This window comes from Convolutriloba macropyga, chromosome 13 (genome assembly GCF_964194025.1).
Source record: "Convolutriloba macropyga chromosome 13, txConMacr16.3, whole genome shotgun sequence".
Classification (NCBI taxonomy): domain Eukaryota; kingdom Metazoa; phylum Xenacoelomorpha; order Acoela; family Convolutidae; genus Convolutriloba; species Convolutriloba macropyga.
The window spans coordinates 33,700,209-33,719,659 of record NC_134480.1 but is presented as its reverse complement, the minus strand read 5'-3'; the positions used below and the strand labels follow the sequence as shown (position 1 = coordinate 33,719,659).

The 19,451-nt window shown below is 35.7% G+C and overlaps 1 protein-coding gene across 1 annotated transcript in view; it reads right to left on the bottom strand.

Moving 5' to 3' along the window:
- Window positions 1–19,451, bottom strand: part of LOC142351440 (WD repeat-containing protein 81-like) — a 136,022-nt gene that overhangs the window by 81,878 nt on the left and 34,693 nt on the right. Inside the window, exons 5-9 of the mRNA XM_075403447.1 lie at window positions 18,961–19,276; window positions 17,498–18,231; window positions 4,576–5,150; window positions 3,692–4,124; window positions 2,581–3,475 (exon numbers count right to left, since the gene is read on the bottom strand). Of these exons, the coding sequence (XP_075259562.1) occupies window positions 2,581–3,475; window positions 3,692–4,124; window positions 4,576–5,150; window positions 17,498–18,231; window positions 18,961–19,276 (2,953 nt within the window). The remainder of the gene's footprint in view (window positions 1–2,580; window positions 3,476–3,691; window positions 4,125–4,575; window positions 5,151–17,497; window positions 18,232–18,960; window positions 19,277–19,451) is intronic.

Below are 19,451 nucleotides of genomic sequence, written 5' to 3'. Positions count from 1 at the left end.
AGAAGGCAAAGAGACTTTGAGCAAAATGTTGAAAAAAATCTCTAAAGTAATTAAAGAAAAACAAATATTCCTTTATCGAATTAAAAAAAACATCAGGACACATGCTCACATACAATTCAAAAAATTTTCATTGACTAGACAAAAAAAAGACACTGAACGGACTATGATTGGATTGGAAAAACTATTACAAAACCGATCAAAAAATTCGAAAAAACATTAAACATCGAAATCAAATTGGCAAATGCGAACAAACTACTAACGAAAAAGAAAATTTTAGTTTAAACACCGTTTACTCACTCTATTTTAAAATTAGAGTGTTAAAATTCGAACCAAAAAACGACTAGCTTCTTCGTTCGACTTCCTGTTTCGGCATGACCAAAACCACTTTCCAATTTGACTTCAAATATCATGATAATTTAGGGAGAGATCTTGAATAAAACGAAAAAAACGACAGCCCCCAACACCATTCAAATTATTTCAAATATTAAAAAAACAGACAAGCGGATGGGAATCAATTTGAAGCATAAATTCTCTTTGCCCCTAGACAAAATCTCAAACAATTAGTTAGGTAACATAAAACGTAACGAAGCTAACTAATGTTATTAACTCCGTGAATTTGGGCATACACAACAGGGTTTGAGGGATGTTGCGGCGTGCTTGTGGGGGTCTATAACTCCAATAATTGCTCTTCAAACCGCCAACTAGAGTCTCCTCGGCACATTCGGCAAATCGTACTTAAGAGAGGAGTAAGAACGAACTGTTGAAAGACTTAAAAAAAGGCCCTTTGATTTTACCAGTTTCTCAATACAAAAAGCCACGAACTTTGTTGGCCAGACTAGGATTTCAGAAACGGCTCTTTTATTGAGAAGTAGAATAATACTTTCGTATTAGTTTGAATGAAAATATCTGTAATCTATGCTGAAGGGAAAAGCAACAGGTAATGGAGAAAGACATGTACGTTTGAGAGTTTTGCAGAAATTGAAATGCTCCTGAACAGCTTTTGTCAGACAATTCTTTCCACAGATTGGACAGAGAGTTGGCTTTATGAGATTCTAGCTTACACTCAGGCACCCACAGTCTCAATGGGGTGTAAAAAACGGTTCGAGAAACCAAGCGGGCGGGAGCGCACTCCTAAAAATTTTGGTATCGCATAATTGACTAACGTCGGAAAATTGTTCTCGAACGACTAGTTAGAGCGCAAACCTGCTTCAATCGGGGAGAGGTTAACTAAATTCACTAAGGATGGCTTCAGGCTATTATATACAACTTCTAATAAAATTTAAAGTGAAAAAATTTAACCAATTTTGGCCGGCTTTTCATTAGAATTTCAGTGAACTGCCGCCGATTGAGTTCAGCTGCTAACACTTTAAATGAGAGCAAAATTTAAATCACGCAAAACGAAAAAGGAAGTCGAAGGGCGCAAAAGTCAATCGAAAAGTCAAATCGATCGAGCGAAAATTTTGTGCATAAAAAGACCAAAACGTTTACAATAAATGACTCAAACTTCGTTCGAGAGCAAATGAAAATAACAAGCAACGGATGTCAAACAAATTGCCGTCGAACAAATTGCTACCAAATAAATTGAGGAGAAAAAATTTTAAGCCTCAGAAAGCTGGTCAAAAAAATTCTCCAAGATAACCAACCATGTCAAATCTAAGGCATTACTTCACAATCAGTAGCTTCTTTTGTTGATATTACGTTCGGGGTATTTCGCATGTAATTTGCATATGAAACTATTTGGAGCCAATACCATTTTGAGGTTTTGGAAGTGAAAAGAAGTCGTGAGAACACTTGTGACATCACTATCGACATCTCCGGCAGATTGCCGGAAAATAGCCGCGAAAAAGACTGATGAGACCTGTTTTTTTAAAAAAAAAAACAAAGCCGGCAGATTGCCGAAAAATAGCCACGATACACTCTTGTGGCCTACCATGAATTGAAACAACTAAAGAAATAAGATTGACAGATCGACAACTAGCTTTTTAATAGACCACTAGACTTTTTGCGTTAGATTCGGCCTGTCATTTTTATGAGACACATTTGTTCTACATGGAAAAAGCCCTAATTGAGCTTTTTCAAAATTAATATTCGATATTAAAACTCAAGACTCTTACTCAGGAATTAGGGTATATAAGTTTGGCACTACTTAGACGCACACTATTGACCTTGAATTAGTAAATGTTCAAAAAATTTAAAGTTCCATAAGTGAGTTCAGAAGCCATTTTTTGATTAAGGTAAGTCACGCAATTAACCTAAAAGCAGAAATGACGTCACGAACACAAATTTTAACGGCAAAGCAATAGAAGTCTTTAAAGTCAATTCCAAGAAGTCAGGGTAAGACGAAACAAAAATCTGTTAGACGAATTTAAAAAAATTAGGAGCGCAATAATAGCCGCCTGGAATTGCTGACGCGGCTATTTAAAAGAACAATGAGACGAATAACACCCTCGCTATAGCTCCAAGGCTATTCAAAACAACACCAATCATAGTCAATAATCGCTTTGTTTAACTAGATTTTTACTTGACCGAAAACCTTGAGATCAATAAAAGTGAGCACAAAAATACCAGCTTCAAACTAACCAGATGAATTATCAATGCTCAACCGAGACACTTCAAACCAGTGAATTACTTGATTCAGCACCAAATCCAGCAGCGTCTTAGCAGCAATTCTTGGTCCAAGTGCAGATGTAACATGAACACAACTTTCAAGCGCCATTACAGACAATGGATCTTTCTCCATGCTCGGAGATGTTTCTTCATAAATAGGCAATTGTGAAGCCGAAACTGTTTGTCTCGCTAAATTTTTACCAGTTGCTGATGGACTCATTGAATCAGTTAGCTTCATTTCTCTGGAAGTTGCTCTTCGATGTCGGGAGTAGGACATTTGCATCGAGTCTGTAAACGAGTACCGGGTTCCTGCTTCCTTTCCAGTCTGTATCGGAGATCCGAAGTTGGCGCTGACGACGTCTCGTGAGTCCTCAAAATCAGCTTGACTGTATGTATCTTGCAACTCTGTTTTGTCAAGTGATGCTGAGGGACTTGGAGTGTTGCAAACATTCCAGGAAGCACCCCGAATCAAAATCGGGTTTGAATTCAAGGGTTTATCACGTTTCGATGCCAATTCGGCGTCCAGTGATGAATCAATTGAATTTGACTTTGATAATGATTTCGATTCCCTGTCGGATTCGGACAGTGAGTCAACTTTATCATTAGAGCTATTTTGGTCATTCTGACTTTGCTCTATGCTCAAGTTGGCAACGTTAATGGCTTCATGGACATCAGGAACATCCAGAATTACTTGAGAACCGCGGACCCGGAAATCATCATCCTCCGCTTTGGGTTCTTCAACGGAGTTGAGCAAAGTTGCTTCTTTGGATCCGGCCATCACTTCAACGAAATACTTGAGGAGGCGTCTGGTGAATACTGAGAGTCCAAATAATCGAATAAGAGACTGGACAAAGTGCCACGAGTACAACTAGAAAATAAAAACCAGTTTTATCTGTGAAATATTGGTGCTATTTAACGTCTCCGTTAAAGCCAATCTAGTAAATTTGAAGCTAGCATGCCATTTAAACTCTACAACTTCGCAAAATTAGTAATACGAGATGTCTTAGCAGCTCAATCGCAAGAATCTCAGGACCTACCTCAGAGGAGAGGGGGGGGTTGTTGCAGGAATGGAATATCAAGTAACCTTTTCCAAATGAGGCGACACTCTCTCTTCATCGTAACATTTGATCACCAGTCTCAAAAAGGTCTCTTGATTTCTTCTCCGCGAAAGAGGCTTACATGCTACTGGCATAATCTGATAAATGGCCAAAGACCTCGTTGTCTCGTTCTCAGTCAAGGTTTGAACAAACGGTAAGCAAACTGCGAACAGGTTAACTGTAGCTTGCGAATCCAACATTCCTATGAGCTTCGATAACGTTTGAAACAAATGTGCATTTTCAACCTCAGGGTTCTCTGTACACTGAAGGACTGAGCACAGTTTGCATATCTTAAAGCACAATTCCAACCCAGTTGGGAATTTTATAACATGACAATGAGGTTGTAATAGTATCGCTGGTGTGAGTCTTAGATCTCTGGTTCTGTCACGCATGAACTCTTCATAGTACGACGTGAAACACCTGAAACAGATAATTGGATCGTCAAGACTAGAAAATAATGCAAACACTGGAAGTCCACGCATGGCAATTAATAGATCAAAAAGTACTTCGTTTTTTTTGCGATGCCTCATTCTCTTCTAAAGTTTATATCATTGAGATAACATTTCGTGAGATTAAATCAAACAGGGTGGGGTTCAACCGCATCACAATGAAATTAAGTAGCAGTTTTATAACATCAATGCGAAAAATTAAAACTTATGGTACCCCATTAACTATTACACCGCCGAACCGTATCTGAGCTTATTAACTTAAGCAAAGTGCACACTGATTTAAGGCGAATTCGCCATTACAACTCAAAAAACCTGTAATTAGCAATTAAAATTGTGCCGATACTTGCTAAATTTTGTAAAAAGGACTACTGAATCGGAACGATTGGCGGCTCTTAGCTGTTGTAACCTAGCATCAATCTCACCTTGAAAGTAAAGTGTATCTCTGTTCAATGATTTTGGAGCAAGTAACCAAAGTGTGATCTACAGTCTGGTCAGCTTCAAAGCAGAGCTTTCTCGAAAGCCAAAGATGGCACCACAAAAAGGTCAAAACCTTCATATCTTTATCCAGAATATCAGTTGAGTTCTTTAGATTTGTCAGTACCAGAGCTGCGGTTCTTGACATGTGAGCCTGGTTCACACTTAGCGACTTCATCTTCTGTTGACCGATAGGGTTGAGGCGATTTGTGAACATCCCTAGCGATTCGACAACTGCGATTGGATTAACAATTTCCTGTTTCTGAGCATTTCGCTTGTTCTTTGACTTCCTATGCGAGCGGATACTACCTCCATTGACGTCACCACTGTGTCTTGGAGAGATATCTTTTGCAAACGTCTGGTCTGCCTCTGGGTTTCCAATATGATCCATAGGTAACTGGACCATCTTTGGAGGGTGGGCAACGTTGAACAGTTGCAAAGGGCCACTATTCATTGGATGCGTATGGTTGTCTACCATTTGAAGCACTAGGTTTTTACTGTTCATTGCCGATGTTCCAGTCAGCTGAAATAGAGATCACAAGGTCAGAATCATTTTGATCAAATTCAATATTATACACCTTCAAATTACGTGATAAGAGGTTACTATATACCACTATAAACACAGCTGGCACATTGCCAGAGAATAGCCGCAATAGATTCGTGGATCTGCAGTCTAAAAACAAAACAGTAAAAAAGAATTACACTTTTCATTAAAGGATGAGATGTTATATTTTCATTAAGAATCTGTATAAGTTACTGCTGCCTTTTTTAGCCGCTCACTCTAAATAACCTCATTTAGAGTGGCAACACATTCACTTGACCTTATCTCTTTGAATTAAAGTAAAAGTCAATTTCAGAGTGAGGAAGTCATTTTTGAGAGTGAGGTAAGTCGTGTGACCAAAAATTTAATAACGCGAATGAACGAAAAAAATCGCTTCACTAAGAGTGAAAAATGACGTCACGCACGCACTTCAGTTGAAATTGCATGAGCGAATGAACAAAAAGCAGATTTGAAGTCGTTGTGACGTCATATGGTTGTAAGAAAAATCTTGACGAAATAAAAAACATAACAGGACAAGTCCTAAAATACAATCCAAAAAATTCAATGAAAATCTGAGAACTAATGTACCTAACCAGCAGATCAATTGATCAATCCCAGCCAAATAGATCAAAAAGACTCTCAAAAGTTGAGAAGCTAAAATAATCAAACAAACTAAACGAAAAATTATTACTGCGAAAACTCTTGAAGCTTTTACCCTGGAGGCTAAATATGATACAATTTAATAATGCTTATTAACTCGCACACAAGACCTGAAAGAGTTTATTAACCACTAAATTTAGATATACCAGAAAAACGACAAATGCTTCAAAAAAACTGAAAAGTGGAAAATTTAAAGAAAGTTTCTTAATTTTTTGTCTCTGGAGGTCTGCCTTGTAACCCATCTGCAAGACATCAAAAAAATTCGTTGGCCAGTAAAGATCGTTAAACTCGGAAAATGACAAAAAAAATAAAAACAATTGCAAATTTTAACAAAATCTTGCTAAAATCCGTAATAACAAAAAATCTTCAGAACCATTTCATTGTTTCCATAGACTATCAAAGTACCCTATTTCAAGCTTTGAATAGTTCCACTGGCTCGTAAAGCTCGATAAATGTGGAAATTTGGAATTTTAAGAAAATTTGGAAAATAAATTTTATCAAAAAATAGCTATAACTCGTGACATTAAAATATTGATAACCAAATGATAACCTAAAAATGACATTTAAAAAAATTGCAAGTTTTATCAAACATTGCTAAAATGTGTGATATTAAAATGTTCAAAAACATTCCCTGGCCAATAAAAATTTTCCAGTAACCTGTTATCAAACACCATCGGAGGTTTCCTGGCTCATGAGGCTGTGAGAACTTGAATAATGACAATAAATATTAAAAAAGTGAAAAATTCGAAATGTTGAACGAGAGAAAAACTTAGATCGCTTAAAACGCAAAAAGTGGGGGGTGCAAAAGTCAAAATGGTCAAGCGAAAAACTTGCATAACATAGCCGTCAGATTGCCGGAATAGCTGCGAAAGAATAGACCTGCGTGCCGTATAATAGAGATAGAAACAGGGACAGATCAAAATCGGAAAAAAAATCGACGCCGCTCAAAAAGCTAGGTAAAAATTATTCAGCGATAAATTAATAAAGCTTGTTAAAATTCATCCCGCAGAAGCCCCTTAATAGGGGCCTTTACTGCACATATGAGTTCCTTTGACCTTAAAAAAATTCAAATTAAACTTAAGTTTTAAAGTGCAAAAGCCATTTTATTGAGTGAGGTAAGTCACTTGTAATCAAAATCTAATCACGCAAAAACTTTTGCTAAAGAGAGTGAGAAATGACGTCACGCGCGCAAACGCCGTTAGAGGGAGAAAATAGTCATTCAGAAAAAATGACTTTTTCGGCTTTGCTGCGTGAACAAATGTAAAACGAAAAAGCGTCAGACGAGGAAACAAAAAAACATAGCAGGACAAGTCCTGACGTACAATTCAAAGAATTTTCATTGACTAAACAGAAAAACTAGACATAGAATGGACTATGAGTGAATTGAGAAAAACATTTTAAATCAGATAAAAATAAGAAAAAAAAACAGAAAATGCGTGATTCAATGCGTGAAGGAACTTAAAATCCATTCAGTTGAAACAGTGAGTGAAGTAAGTGAGAAGTCAAACGTGAAAATCGGGACTCATGCGAAATGAAAAACGTGAACAAAAGGTAAAGCAAATCTTTAAAAAACATAGCAGGACAAGTCCTGACGTACAATTCAAAGAATTTTCATTGACTAAACAGAAAAACTAGACCTAGAATGGACTATGAGTGAATTGAGAAAACCATTTTAAATCAGATAAAAATAAGAAAAAAACAGAAAATGCGTGATTCAATGCGTGAAGGAACTTAAAATCCATTCAGTTGAAACAGTGAGTGAAGTAAGTCAGAAGTCAAGCGTGAAAATCGGGACTCATGCAAAACGAAAAACGTGAACAAAAGGTAAAGCGAATCTTAAAAAAAACATAGCAGGACAAGTCCTGACGTACAATTCGAAGAATTTTCATTGACTAAACAGAAAAACTACACCTAGAATGGACTATGAGTGAATTGAGAAAACCATTTTAAATCAGATAAAAATAAGAAAAAAAACAGAAAATGCGTGATTCAATGCGTGAAGGAACTTAAAATCCATTCAGTTGAAACAGTGAGTGAAGTAAGTGAGAAGTCAAACGTGAAAATCGGGACTCATGCAAAACGAAAAACGTGAACAAAAGGTAAAGCGAATCTTAAAGAAACATAGCAGGACAAGTCCTGACATACAATTCAAAGAATTTTCATTGAATAAACAAAACACTAGACCTAGAACGAACTATGAGTAAATTGGAAAAACCATTCCTAAAAAAAATCAGATAAAAGACGCATGTGAACAAAGAAAAGCACTAGCGAGAACGGCGATCTGGTTCAAACAAAAAACTAGGCCTAGAATGAACTACAAATGGATTGGGAAAATCATTTAGAAAAAATCCGATCCAAAAAATCGAAACACAGTAAAAATCAAAGTGAAATTGACGTATGTGAACAAAAACCACGTAGTGAGAAAACGAATTTTTGTTCAAACACCGTTTTCTCACTCTACTTTAAAATTAGAGCAAAAAAATCCACGCCGCAAAACCACTCGCTTTTTTGCTCCATTTCCAGTTTCGGCGTGACCAAAATCACTACTCCAATTTGACTTCAAAAATCATGAAAATGTGTGAACAGATCTTAAAAAAAACATAGCCGGAAGAATTCCGGAAGCAACTCGAAGCGTCAAAACTTCACTAACCAAAAACAAAAATGCAGCAGAAGCCACTACCTTTTGTATTAAACCATTAACTACTTCTCCAGGTCTGCTCTAAAAATTGGTTAAACTTAAACCAATGTCAACAAGAAACAAAATCCAGCAAAATTTTATATTATTGAAAACTTTTGTTAAGGTTAAAAAATCCAAAATAAATAATGTGGTCAAAAAACTGATAGTCTGAAAAAGCTGACAAGGTTATCAATAGCCTTCAAATAATTCATGATTCTAATCTGAAAAAGATCGCGAAAGCAAAGGGCAGATAATAATCTTAGAAATTAAGTTAAATCTTTTCAAAAAAAACAGCTCAAATTTAAGAATCAGAAAACATTTATAATTACACATCTAATCACTGCAATTAAGACAAAAAACAACACACACCTGTTCCTTGTTGTACATATGCTAGACAACATGATTTCATACAAATTCAAAAATTAAATTTATAATAGAAAAGACATAGGCAGCAGAAGAATATTCAAAGGCAAAAAATCGTTTAAATTAATACCAAGGCTGGAAGGAAGTTGCAGTAAATAGTCATAGGTAGAAATTTTGGAAAAAGCTTGCAATCAAACTCTCAGTACCGCCTAATGTTGCATGAAATCAATTGAAAACCAAAGAAATGATGAAAATCTAAGAAAAAGCTAAAAAAATCAATATAACGAAAATAAAAGTAGGTGCCAGGATAAAGATAGAATGATACTAACTAGAATGTTAAGAACATGGGCACAATCTAAGGAACACCGCAACAAAAAGACTTTCTTGATTTTCGAAAGTTAAAAATCAAATTAAAAAGTCAAGAAAAAGGAATACATTTCATTGTTCAACATTCGAGACATCGAAAAGACAACGAGTCATCCAAGAAAAAATCCATCCTCCTGAACAGAATAAAAAAAGCAGAATTCAAACATACGAAAAATTGGAACATTTTGCAAAAAAAAAGGTAAAAAAAAACTTTTAAGACTGCATTTATGAAAATAATCTTACAGAACTTAACGCCAAAAAATGAATGAATTTTTATTGAAACGAAATTAAGGTCCCTTATATTGAATAAAAATACTATTTCTAGTAATTACAAACAAAATATAAACAAAAAACTGACAGAAATTAGAAAAAAATACTACCAAAATCGGATTAGCATATGTACAATTTTATAAAACAAAATTACATCGAGGTAGAAAGAGGCGTTGAGTAAATGAATTATAAATGGTAGTTGCCATATTAACTGATTTTTGACGAAAAGACGGCTGAAAGATCCAAAAATGAAGATATTAATAAAAAAAGGCCAAAAAAATAAATAAAAATAAAGATATATGTGCCAAGTTTGAAATTGAAACGCATTTTCAGACTCTGCAAAACACTGTGGTATCAATTTCCGAGGTTTACATTTCAATATATTATCGAATAAAAATTATTTCAAAAAAACAAACTACAAGCAAAAAAAACTGGGCCACTTAGACGAAAAAACGGCTAAAAACGGTTATCTATATGTGCCATTCAGTCAAAACTATTTTTCAAAGTCAAAAAGTCATTCACTCAACGCAGCGCATGACCAAAAAACTTCTCTCGCTTAGCGAAAATCTTCACCAAGACAGCTTTTCTCACTTTCGCTTTTAGGTCAAAATGCCGCGTGAACAAATCAACTTCCTGTAAAAAAAACATAGCCGGAAGAATTCCGGAAGCGACTCGAAGCGTCAAAACTTCACTAACAAAACCATAATTGCAGCGGAAGCCACTACCTTTTGTATTAAACCATTAACTACCTCTCCAGGTCTGCTCTAAAAATTGGTGAAACTTAAACCACTGTCACCAAGGAAAACAAAATGCAGCAAAATTTTATAACATAACCGACTCACGTCGGGAGAATTGCTCTCAAACAACCGGTTGGCTTCGTCAACAGCTAGCCACAATTTAGTGTCCTCAGGGTGCTACCTCTTAATCCCGTTTCTGAATACGAAAGTCAATTTAGTCAGATGAAAAATCGGCCAAGCGAAAAACTGCATAAAAAGACAAACAGGATTAATATATCTGCTACAAATTGCTTTTGAGAGCAATTAACAATGGTTTCCTAAAAGTGCCTGTTATATCATTTATGATAAAAAAACATTTCAACAATAACTCATTGATACTGAGGATCAGAGATGGTGACATTACGCCACATAACAGCAGCTGAAGTGCGGAATCAACAAAAAGAGAGAGAGAGAGAGAGATAAAACGTGAACGAGAAAGAGAAGGAAAGGAACCCCAACCGAAAGAGAGAGAAGGAGACAGGAATATCTTCCATGATTGGATTCGACACAGCAACTTCTAGTTTTCTAACCTTGTTAATAAATAAATCATATAGAAAAAAATTGAAGAAGGCAAAATTATAAACAAGAAAGTTCTGAACTCCGCAATCAAAAAATCAAAACCATTTTTTGTCTCGAAAGTTCTGTCAAGTAACCCATCTAGGAGACTTGAAAAAGTTTTGTTGGCCAGTAAAGGTCGATAAACTCAGAAAAGGACAAAAATATTGAAAAAATTTGGAAAAAATTGCAAATTTTAACAAAATCTTGCTAAAACTCAAGACATTAATATCTTAAGAACCATATCATTGTCTCAAGAGACTATCCAGTATCCCTGTTTCATGCCTCAGATAGTTTCACTGGCTCATAAAGATCCATACGCTTGAAACAAAAATTTTCCGAAAAACTGAAAAGTTAAATTTTTATTACTTTAAAACTTAAAGTTTTAAAGTTATTAAAAATTACTAAAACTTGAGTCATAAAAAAGTTGATCACAATCCCATTAACTCTAGAAACTATGCAGCAGCTTATTATCAAACCTTGGAGGAGGTCCCCGGGCCTCTGTTGCCGGAAAAATTCAAAAACATGAAAAAATTGTAAAGATTTTTAAAATTTGCATAAATTCGTGATATTAAAATCTTGAAGAACATTCCATTACATCTATAAGATATGCAGTAATGTATTATCAAACCCTAGAGGAAGTTCCGTGGCCCTTCAGGCTAGAGAAAATAAAAAAGACAAAAAAATTCAAAAAACTTCAAACTGCAAGTTGAAAAAAATTGCTAAAACTTGATATTAAAAAGTTAAAAATTAATCCATTACCACCAAAAATTTTATTATCTTATTATCAATAACTTATTATCAAACCCTAGCGGAGGCTTTTTTGACCCTTGAGGCTGAATATTAAATCTGAATAATGACTAAATATATTAAAAAATTTGAAAAAATGGCAAAAAAAATATCAAAAATACTAAAATTCGTGATGTTTAATTAAATATTGCAAGAAATTCCATTTAATCTAAAAATTATTCAGAAACCTATTTTCAAACCCTAGAGGAGGTTCCCTGGCTCTTAAGGCTAAAATATCTAAAAAACGACAAAAAATTCCAAAAAAGCTTGAAAAAAGCAAGTTATGAAAAAATTACTAAAATTTGTGACATTAAAAAGTTGAAAAACTATTCCATTACCATTAAAAATTTGTCAAAAACTTATTATCAAACCCTATAGGATGTTTTCTGTCCCCTGGGTCTGGAAAGACCTGAATAAGGAAAAAAATGTCAAAAAATTTGAAAAAAATTGTACGATTTGTAAAAAAAAAGCTAAAATTCGTGATGGTAAAATGTTGAAACCATTACATTACCACTAGAAACTACACAGTAACCTATTTTTAAATCCTAAAGGAGGTTCCTTGACAACTAGGGCTGATAAAAATCAAAAGATGTCAAAAATTTTCAAAAAGCTTGAAAAAAATTGGCAAATAGTATAAATTTGCGTTTTTAGCAAGCGGTTGTTCGTCAGTAGCTAGCCACGGGAGGGCGGGGGAATTGTGCCCGGGGCTGATTGGGTGGGGCAACACTGGGTGTGGGGGCGACACTGGGTGGGGGGGGCAACAGCTCGGTGGGGGGGGTGGGGGGCAATAGGTGGGTCAACAGTGGGGGTGTCTTCAACCTCTAAGAGCCGCCCTTCACACCATAAGTATAAGTATGAGTCTCCAAAACAGTTTGAGCTGAAACAGAGCTGAAAGGCTCTAAGAGCACTTAATTCCCGCTGGGCGCTACCTGTTTATCCCGTTTTTGAGAACGAAAAGTCAAAAGCGTGAGACGAAAAACGGTCAAGCGAAAAATCGCATAAAAAAGACCGACAGGACTAATATAATTGCTACAAACTTCGTTTGAGAGCAATTAAAAACAGTCGCAAGTGAAAATAAATTTACTCTCAAAAACCTAAATATTGCTCAAACACCAAATTCTCGCTACTTTTCTCGTCTTTCAAACCTATTAAACTTTTTTGCTCCCTATACTAATCCGAGTTCTCATTGACATCAAAAAGTTGCAAAAATGTTATCAAATCTTAAAGAAAAAGACAGCACCCCCATACAATACAAACTACACCTACAATAACACTTTTAATGACTGCAATTGAGACAAAAAACAACACACACTTGTTCATTGTTGTACATATGCTAGACAATATGATTGCATACTAATTCAAAAACTAAATTGATCATAGAAAAGACATAAGCAGCAGAAGAATATTCAAAGGCAAAAAATCGTTTAAATTAATACCAAGGCCGGAAGAAAGTTGCAGTAAACAGTTTTAAGTGGAAATTGTGGAAATGGCTTGCTATCAAACTCTCATTACTGCCTTATGTTGAATGAAATCAAATGCAAACCAAAGAAATGACGAAAATCTAAGAAAAAGCTGAAATCAATCAATTTTAACAGCTGAAAAAATCAATGTACCGAAAATAAATGCAGGATAAAGTAGAATGATAATAACTAGAATGTGAAGAACATGGGCACAATGTAAGGAACACCGTAACAAAAACACATTCTTGATTTTTGAAAGTTAAAAATCAATCAAAAATTCAAGAAAAAACGAATACATTTCATTGTTCAGCATTCAAGACATAAAAACGATAACTAATCATGTTGAACAAAAAGACTATTTCTAGCAATTGCAACCAAAATACAAACAAAAAACTGACGAAAATCGGAAAAAATTACCAACATCGGATTAGCATATGTAAATTTTATAAAACAAAATTACTTCGAGGTAGAAAGAGGCGTTGATTATATGAATTATCAAAGAGAAGTTGTCATATTAACTGACTTTTGACAAAAAGACGGTTAAAAGATCCAAAAATGAAGAAATTAATAGAAAAAAGCCGAGAATTAACTAAAAAATCAAGAAGGAGGTTCCCTGGCTCTTAAGGCTAAAATATCTAAAAAACGACAAAAAATTCCAAAAAAGCTTGAAAAAAGCAAGTTATGAAAAAATTACTAAAATTTGTGACATTAAAAAGTTGAAAAACTATTCCATTACCATTAAAAATTTGTCAAAAACTTATTATCAAACCCTATAGGATGTTTTCTGTCCCCTGGGTCTGGAAAGACCTGAATAAGGAAAAAAATGTCAAAAAATTCGAAAAAAATTGTACGATTTGTAAAAAAAAAGCTAAAATTCGTGATGGTAAAATGTTGAAACCATTACATTACAACTAGAAACTACACAGTAACCTATTTTTAAATCCTAAAGGAGGTTCCTTGACAACTAGGGCTGATAAAAATCAAAAGATGTCAAAAATTTTCAAAAAGCTTGAAAAAAATTGGCAAATAGTATAAATTTGCGTTTTTAGCAAGCGGTTGTTCGTCAGTAGCTAGCCACGGGAGGGCGGGGGAATTGTGCCCGGGGCTGATTGGGTGGGGCAACACTGGGTGTGGGGGCGACACTGGGTGGGGGGGGGCAACAGCTCGGTGGGGGGGGGGGTGGGGGCAATAGGTGGGTCAACAGTGGGGGTGTCTTCAACCTCTAAGAGCCGCCCTTCACACCATAAGTATAAGTATGAGTCTCCAAAACAGTTTGAGCTGAAACAGAGCTGAAAGGCTCTAAGAGCACTTAATTCCCGCTGGGCGCTACCTGTTTATTCCGTTTTTGAGAACGAAAAGTCAAAAGCGTGAGACGAAAAACGGTCAAGCGAAAAATCGCATAAAAAAGACCGACAGGACTAATATAATTGCTACAAACTTCGTTTGAGAGCAATTAAAAACAGTCGCAAGTGAAAATAAATTTACTCTCAAAAACCTAAATATTGCTCAAACACCAAATTCTCGCTACTTTTCTCGTCTTTCAAACCTATTAAACTTTTTTGCTCCCTATACTAATCCGAGTTCTCATTGACATCAAAAAGTTGCAAAAATGTTATCAAATCTTAAAGAAAAAGACAGCACCCCCATACAATACAAACTACACCTACAATAACACTTTTAATGACTGCAATTGAGACAAAAAACAACACACATTTGTTCATTGTTGTACATATGCTAGACAATATGATTGCATACTAATTCAAAAACTAAATTGATCATAGAAAAGACATAAGCAGCAGAAGAATATTCAAAGGCAAAAAATCGTTTAAATTAATACCAAGGCCGGAAGAAAGTTGCAGTAAACAGTTTTAAGTGGAAATTGTGGAAATGGCTTGCTATCAAACTCTCATTACTGCCTTATGTTGAATGAAATCAAATGCAAACCAAAGAAATGACGAAAATCTAAGAAAAAGCTGAAATCAATCATTTTTAACAGCTGAAAAAATCAATGTACCGAAAATAAATGCAGGATAAAGTAGAATGATAATAACTAGAATGTGAAGAACATGGGCACAATGTAAGGAACACCGTAACAAAAACACATTCTTGATTTTTGAAAGTTAAAAATCAATCAAAAATTCAAGAAAAAACGAATACATTTCATTGTTCAGCATTCAAGACATAAAAACGATAACTAATCATGTTGAACAAAAAGACTATTTCTAGCAATTGCAACCAAAATACAAACAAAAAACTGACGAAAATCGGAAAAAATTACCAACATCGGATTAGCATATGTAAATTTTATAAAACAAAATTACTTCGAGGTAGAAAGAGGCGTTGAGTATATGAATTATCAAAGAGAAGTTGTCATATTAACTGACTTTTGACAAAAAGACGGTTAAAAGATCCAAAAATGAAGAAATTAATAGAAAAAAGCCGAGAATTAACTAAAAAATCAAGAAATATGTGCCATTTTTCAACTTGAAACGCATTTTCAGGCTCTGCAAAACACTGTGAATCAATTTCCGAGGTTGACATTTCAATATAGTATCGAATAAACTTCATTTCTATAAGAAACCAAATTAAAGGCAAAAAAATTGGGCCACTTAGTCCAAAAAACGGCTAAAAACGGTTATCTATATGTGCCATTCAGTCAAAAACTACTTTTCAAAGTCAAAAAGTCATTCACTAAACGAAGCGCATGATCAAAGAACTTCTCTCGCTTAGCGAAAGTCTGTTCACCAAGACAGCTTTTCTCACTTTTGCTTTTAGGTCAAAACGCCGCGTGAACAAATCTACTTACTGTAAAAAAAAAGACCGAGAGAAAAACAATACTCCTTTTCGAGTCGTAAAATAATCGAGAGAAAACCAATACTCCTCTTCGAGTCGTAAAAAGAAAGCGCCGAAATACAATTCAAATTCTTTGGATTGTAAAACCAAGAGCACCGCAATATAGCTCCGCTCAGCTTACAGCTTCGCAGCTATACAAAAGACCAACACGTACAATAATTGCTTCAAACTTCGTTCGAGAGCAATTAATAATGTACAATTATTGCCACCATGCTATATTACGGAATACAAAGATCACCTTAAAAAAATTTTCCTGTTTCCACGTCCTTAGCGGCAGATCTAAATAAACCTAGCAAAAAAAATCAAACTCAGCAAAAGGACACCAACTAATTTTATGATACTTCACTACAATTCATTGCTCGAATGTGAAACTATGACACAATTACCTTACTCCAGCAGAATTCACACACAGCCAAGACAAGTTATCAACGACAGGTCACAACTTTGACTTCAAAAAATTGCAATGATGTGTTAATATTAACCTGATGTCCAAAAGTAATGTCAATCCAATAATGCAGCCTCTCCGATACTTCATCACTTTCCAGAATAGCTCTGTGCTGCTTAACGAATAACTCCCCGTCACCGTTAGACCAAGCGGGCTAAGTCATGTCTTCCATATCCGCATGAATTGACCTGAAAACTGACGGGTCCAAGAAAAACTCAGGGATGCATTCATCAGGGCTCCAGTCGTACAACCTTTCCAGAGATCCGGGGTACTCCTGCGGAACCCAGTGAGGTCGTACGGGCTTGCAGAGAACCTCAACAGGGTTTATTCATGCGGATAAACTTCATTTCTATAAGAAACCAAATTAAAGGCAAAAAAATTGGGCCACTTAGTCCAAAAAACGGCTAAAAACGGTTATCTATATGTGCCATTCAGTCAAAAACTACTTTTCAAAGTCAAAAAGCCATTCACTAAACGAAGCGCATGATCAAAGAACTTCTCTCGCTTAGCGAAAGTCTGTTCACCAAGACAGCTTTTCTCACTTTTGCTTTTAGGTCAAAACGCCGCGTGAACAAATCTACTTACTGTAAAAAAAAAGACCGAGAGAAAAACAATACTCCTTTTCGAGTCGTAAAATAATCGAGAGAAAACCAATACTCCTCTTCGAGTCGTAAAAAGACAGCGCCGAAATACAATTCAAATTCTTTGGATTGTAAAAACCAAGAGCACCGCAATATAGCTCCGCTCAGCTTACAGCTTCGCAGCTATACAAAAGACCAACACGTACAATAATTGCTTCAAACTTCGTTCGAGAGCAATTAATAATGTACAATTATTGCCACCATGCTATATTACGGAATACAAAGATCACCTTAAAAAAATTTTCCTGTTTCCACGTCCTTAGCGGCAGATCCAAATAAACCTAGCAAAAAAAATCAAACTCAGCAAAAGGACACCAACTAATTTTATGATACTTCACTACAATTCATTGCTCGAATGTGAAACTATGACACAATTACCTTACTCCAGCAGAATTCACACACAGCCAAGACAAGTTATCAACGACAGGTCACAACTTTGACTTCAAAAAATTGCAATGATGTGTTAATATTAACCTGATGTCCAAAAGTAATGTCAATCCAATAATGCAGCCTCTCCGATACTTCATCACTTTCCAGAATAGCTCTGTGCTGCTTAACGAATAACTCCCCGTCACCGTTAGACCAAGCGGGCAAAGTCATATCTTCCATATCCGCATGAATTGACTTGAAAACTGACGGGTCCAAGAAAAACTCAGGGATGCATTCATCAGGGCTCCAGTCGTACAACCTTTCCAGAGATCCGGGATACTCCTGCGGAACCCAGTGAGGTCGTACGTGCTTGCAAAGAACCTCAACAGGTGTAATCCTTGCTTTGTACACATAGTATGTGATGTCTGAGAAGAAATGGGTAACATGATGAGGTGCCGTGATGAACGTGGATTCCGTATCAATAGTCAAAGAGCTTTCAAATCCAGTTTTAAGCATTTTTGTAGAACTGAAGCTGAAGTCAAGTTGCGCGTCACCTTTGTTTAATCTGTATTTAGAGAACTTTAGATTTCTCCTCGGAGACATATCTTTGAAGTCAGTAACCCAGGGCATAATAGGGTGATTATTGGGTTCGTTCATTTGTCTTCCCGCTGCTGCGTTAAGTATCATTAGATAGTCTAAGTTGCTCAGAGCACCCATGACCCAAGCTTGTGTAGCCTCACACAACTGCATTTCGGATACTAAACGTTTTGATTCACGAACCGCCAAGTCCTTGTCGAAGCTTTGAAAAACTTCGGAAAAAGAGGAATCGAAATTCGGGACTGAAACAAACAAAATTATGCTACTTTTATTTCTCGGAGAAGAAAAGCTCAACTACACTAGTATCAGTTACAAATTAATTATTTCTTTCCACAATTTAAAGCGATGTACATAATTGGAAAGTGGACATTCACTATGATTCAGGATCAGGATTTTACAAATTGTTAGAACACGCACGCGCAAGTTTTAAAATGCCGAACGTCTATAGCGCCAGAAGCTAAAATGCCAGAAGATCCTTTATGCATAGCCAAAAATTGACTTCAATGAAATTCTGCGATTTTCAAGCTAGCAGATTTCGTGTTTTAAGTATAGGCCACGTGCCTCTGCTTGAAGTCACTGAGAACTTGTGGTGTAAATCGAGAACCTCGCAGCAGTTCGAGATGTTAAGCCAGAATTTCGAAGTGACTTCTATAGACTCACGAAATCTTGCTTAAAGCACTTAACGTCCACGGTTTAAAATGGAGATATTTCACGAAGACAACTTCTGGCTATGTATTTAGGAACTTCGGGAATAATTTCTGGCACTGCAGACTTTCATTATTTCAAAACGTGCCATTTGCGTGTTTTAAGTACGGTTACGTTACTGTTGAAGTCATTATAAATTCCGACAAATTCTCAGTGATTTCAAGCAGAGTCACGTACGTAATCTATACATGATTATATTTATGACCTTAAATGTCATTGAACACCTTTTCATAACAAAAAATTTAACCGTATTCTTAGAAACTAACTCAATTGAATCCACGTATTATTGTCGATGAAGAAATCAGCCGTCTTCAAATCACCAATTGATATCTTCAATTCCTGAAGAAATTTTCCAGCTGATAGAATCTGATAGAAGAGAAAGTGTTTCTGCTCAAACGGTTCGACCAAAGCAGGCGAATATTCTAGAATGTCTTTCAGTGAGAAGTCGCTGAACTCAAGAAGAATGATGAACTGCGAATCGAATTCCAAAATTGAGAATGCTGGTAGGATGTTGGAGTGGACAGACGTTGCAACTGGCATCTGTAGCTCCAACTCGTGTTTTCCAACAACATTGTCCGCACCCTGGATCAAAAATGCAATTAGAGATGCATAAATTACATTATGATAATGTCGTATGTTCTTGCCAAGGTCAAGAGATCTTCGGTATATGACATTTTTGTATATAGAAAATTTTAACCCATGTTAAAGTTAGCCACGTCTCATTTCCAGTTTAAATATTTGATTTTTTTAATTTGTA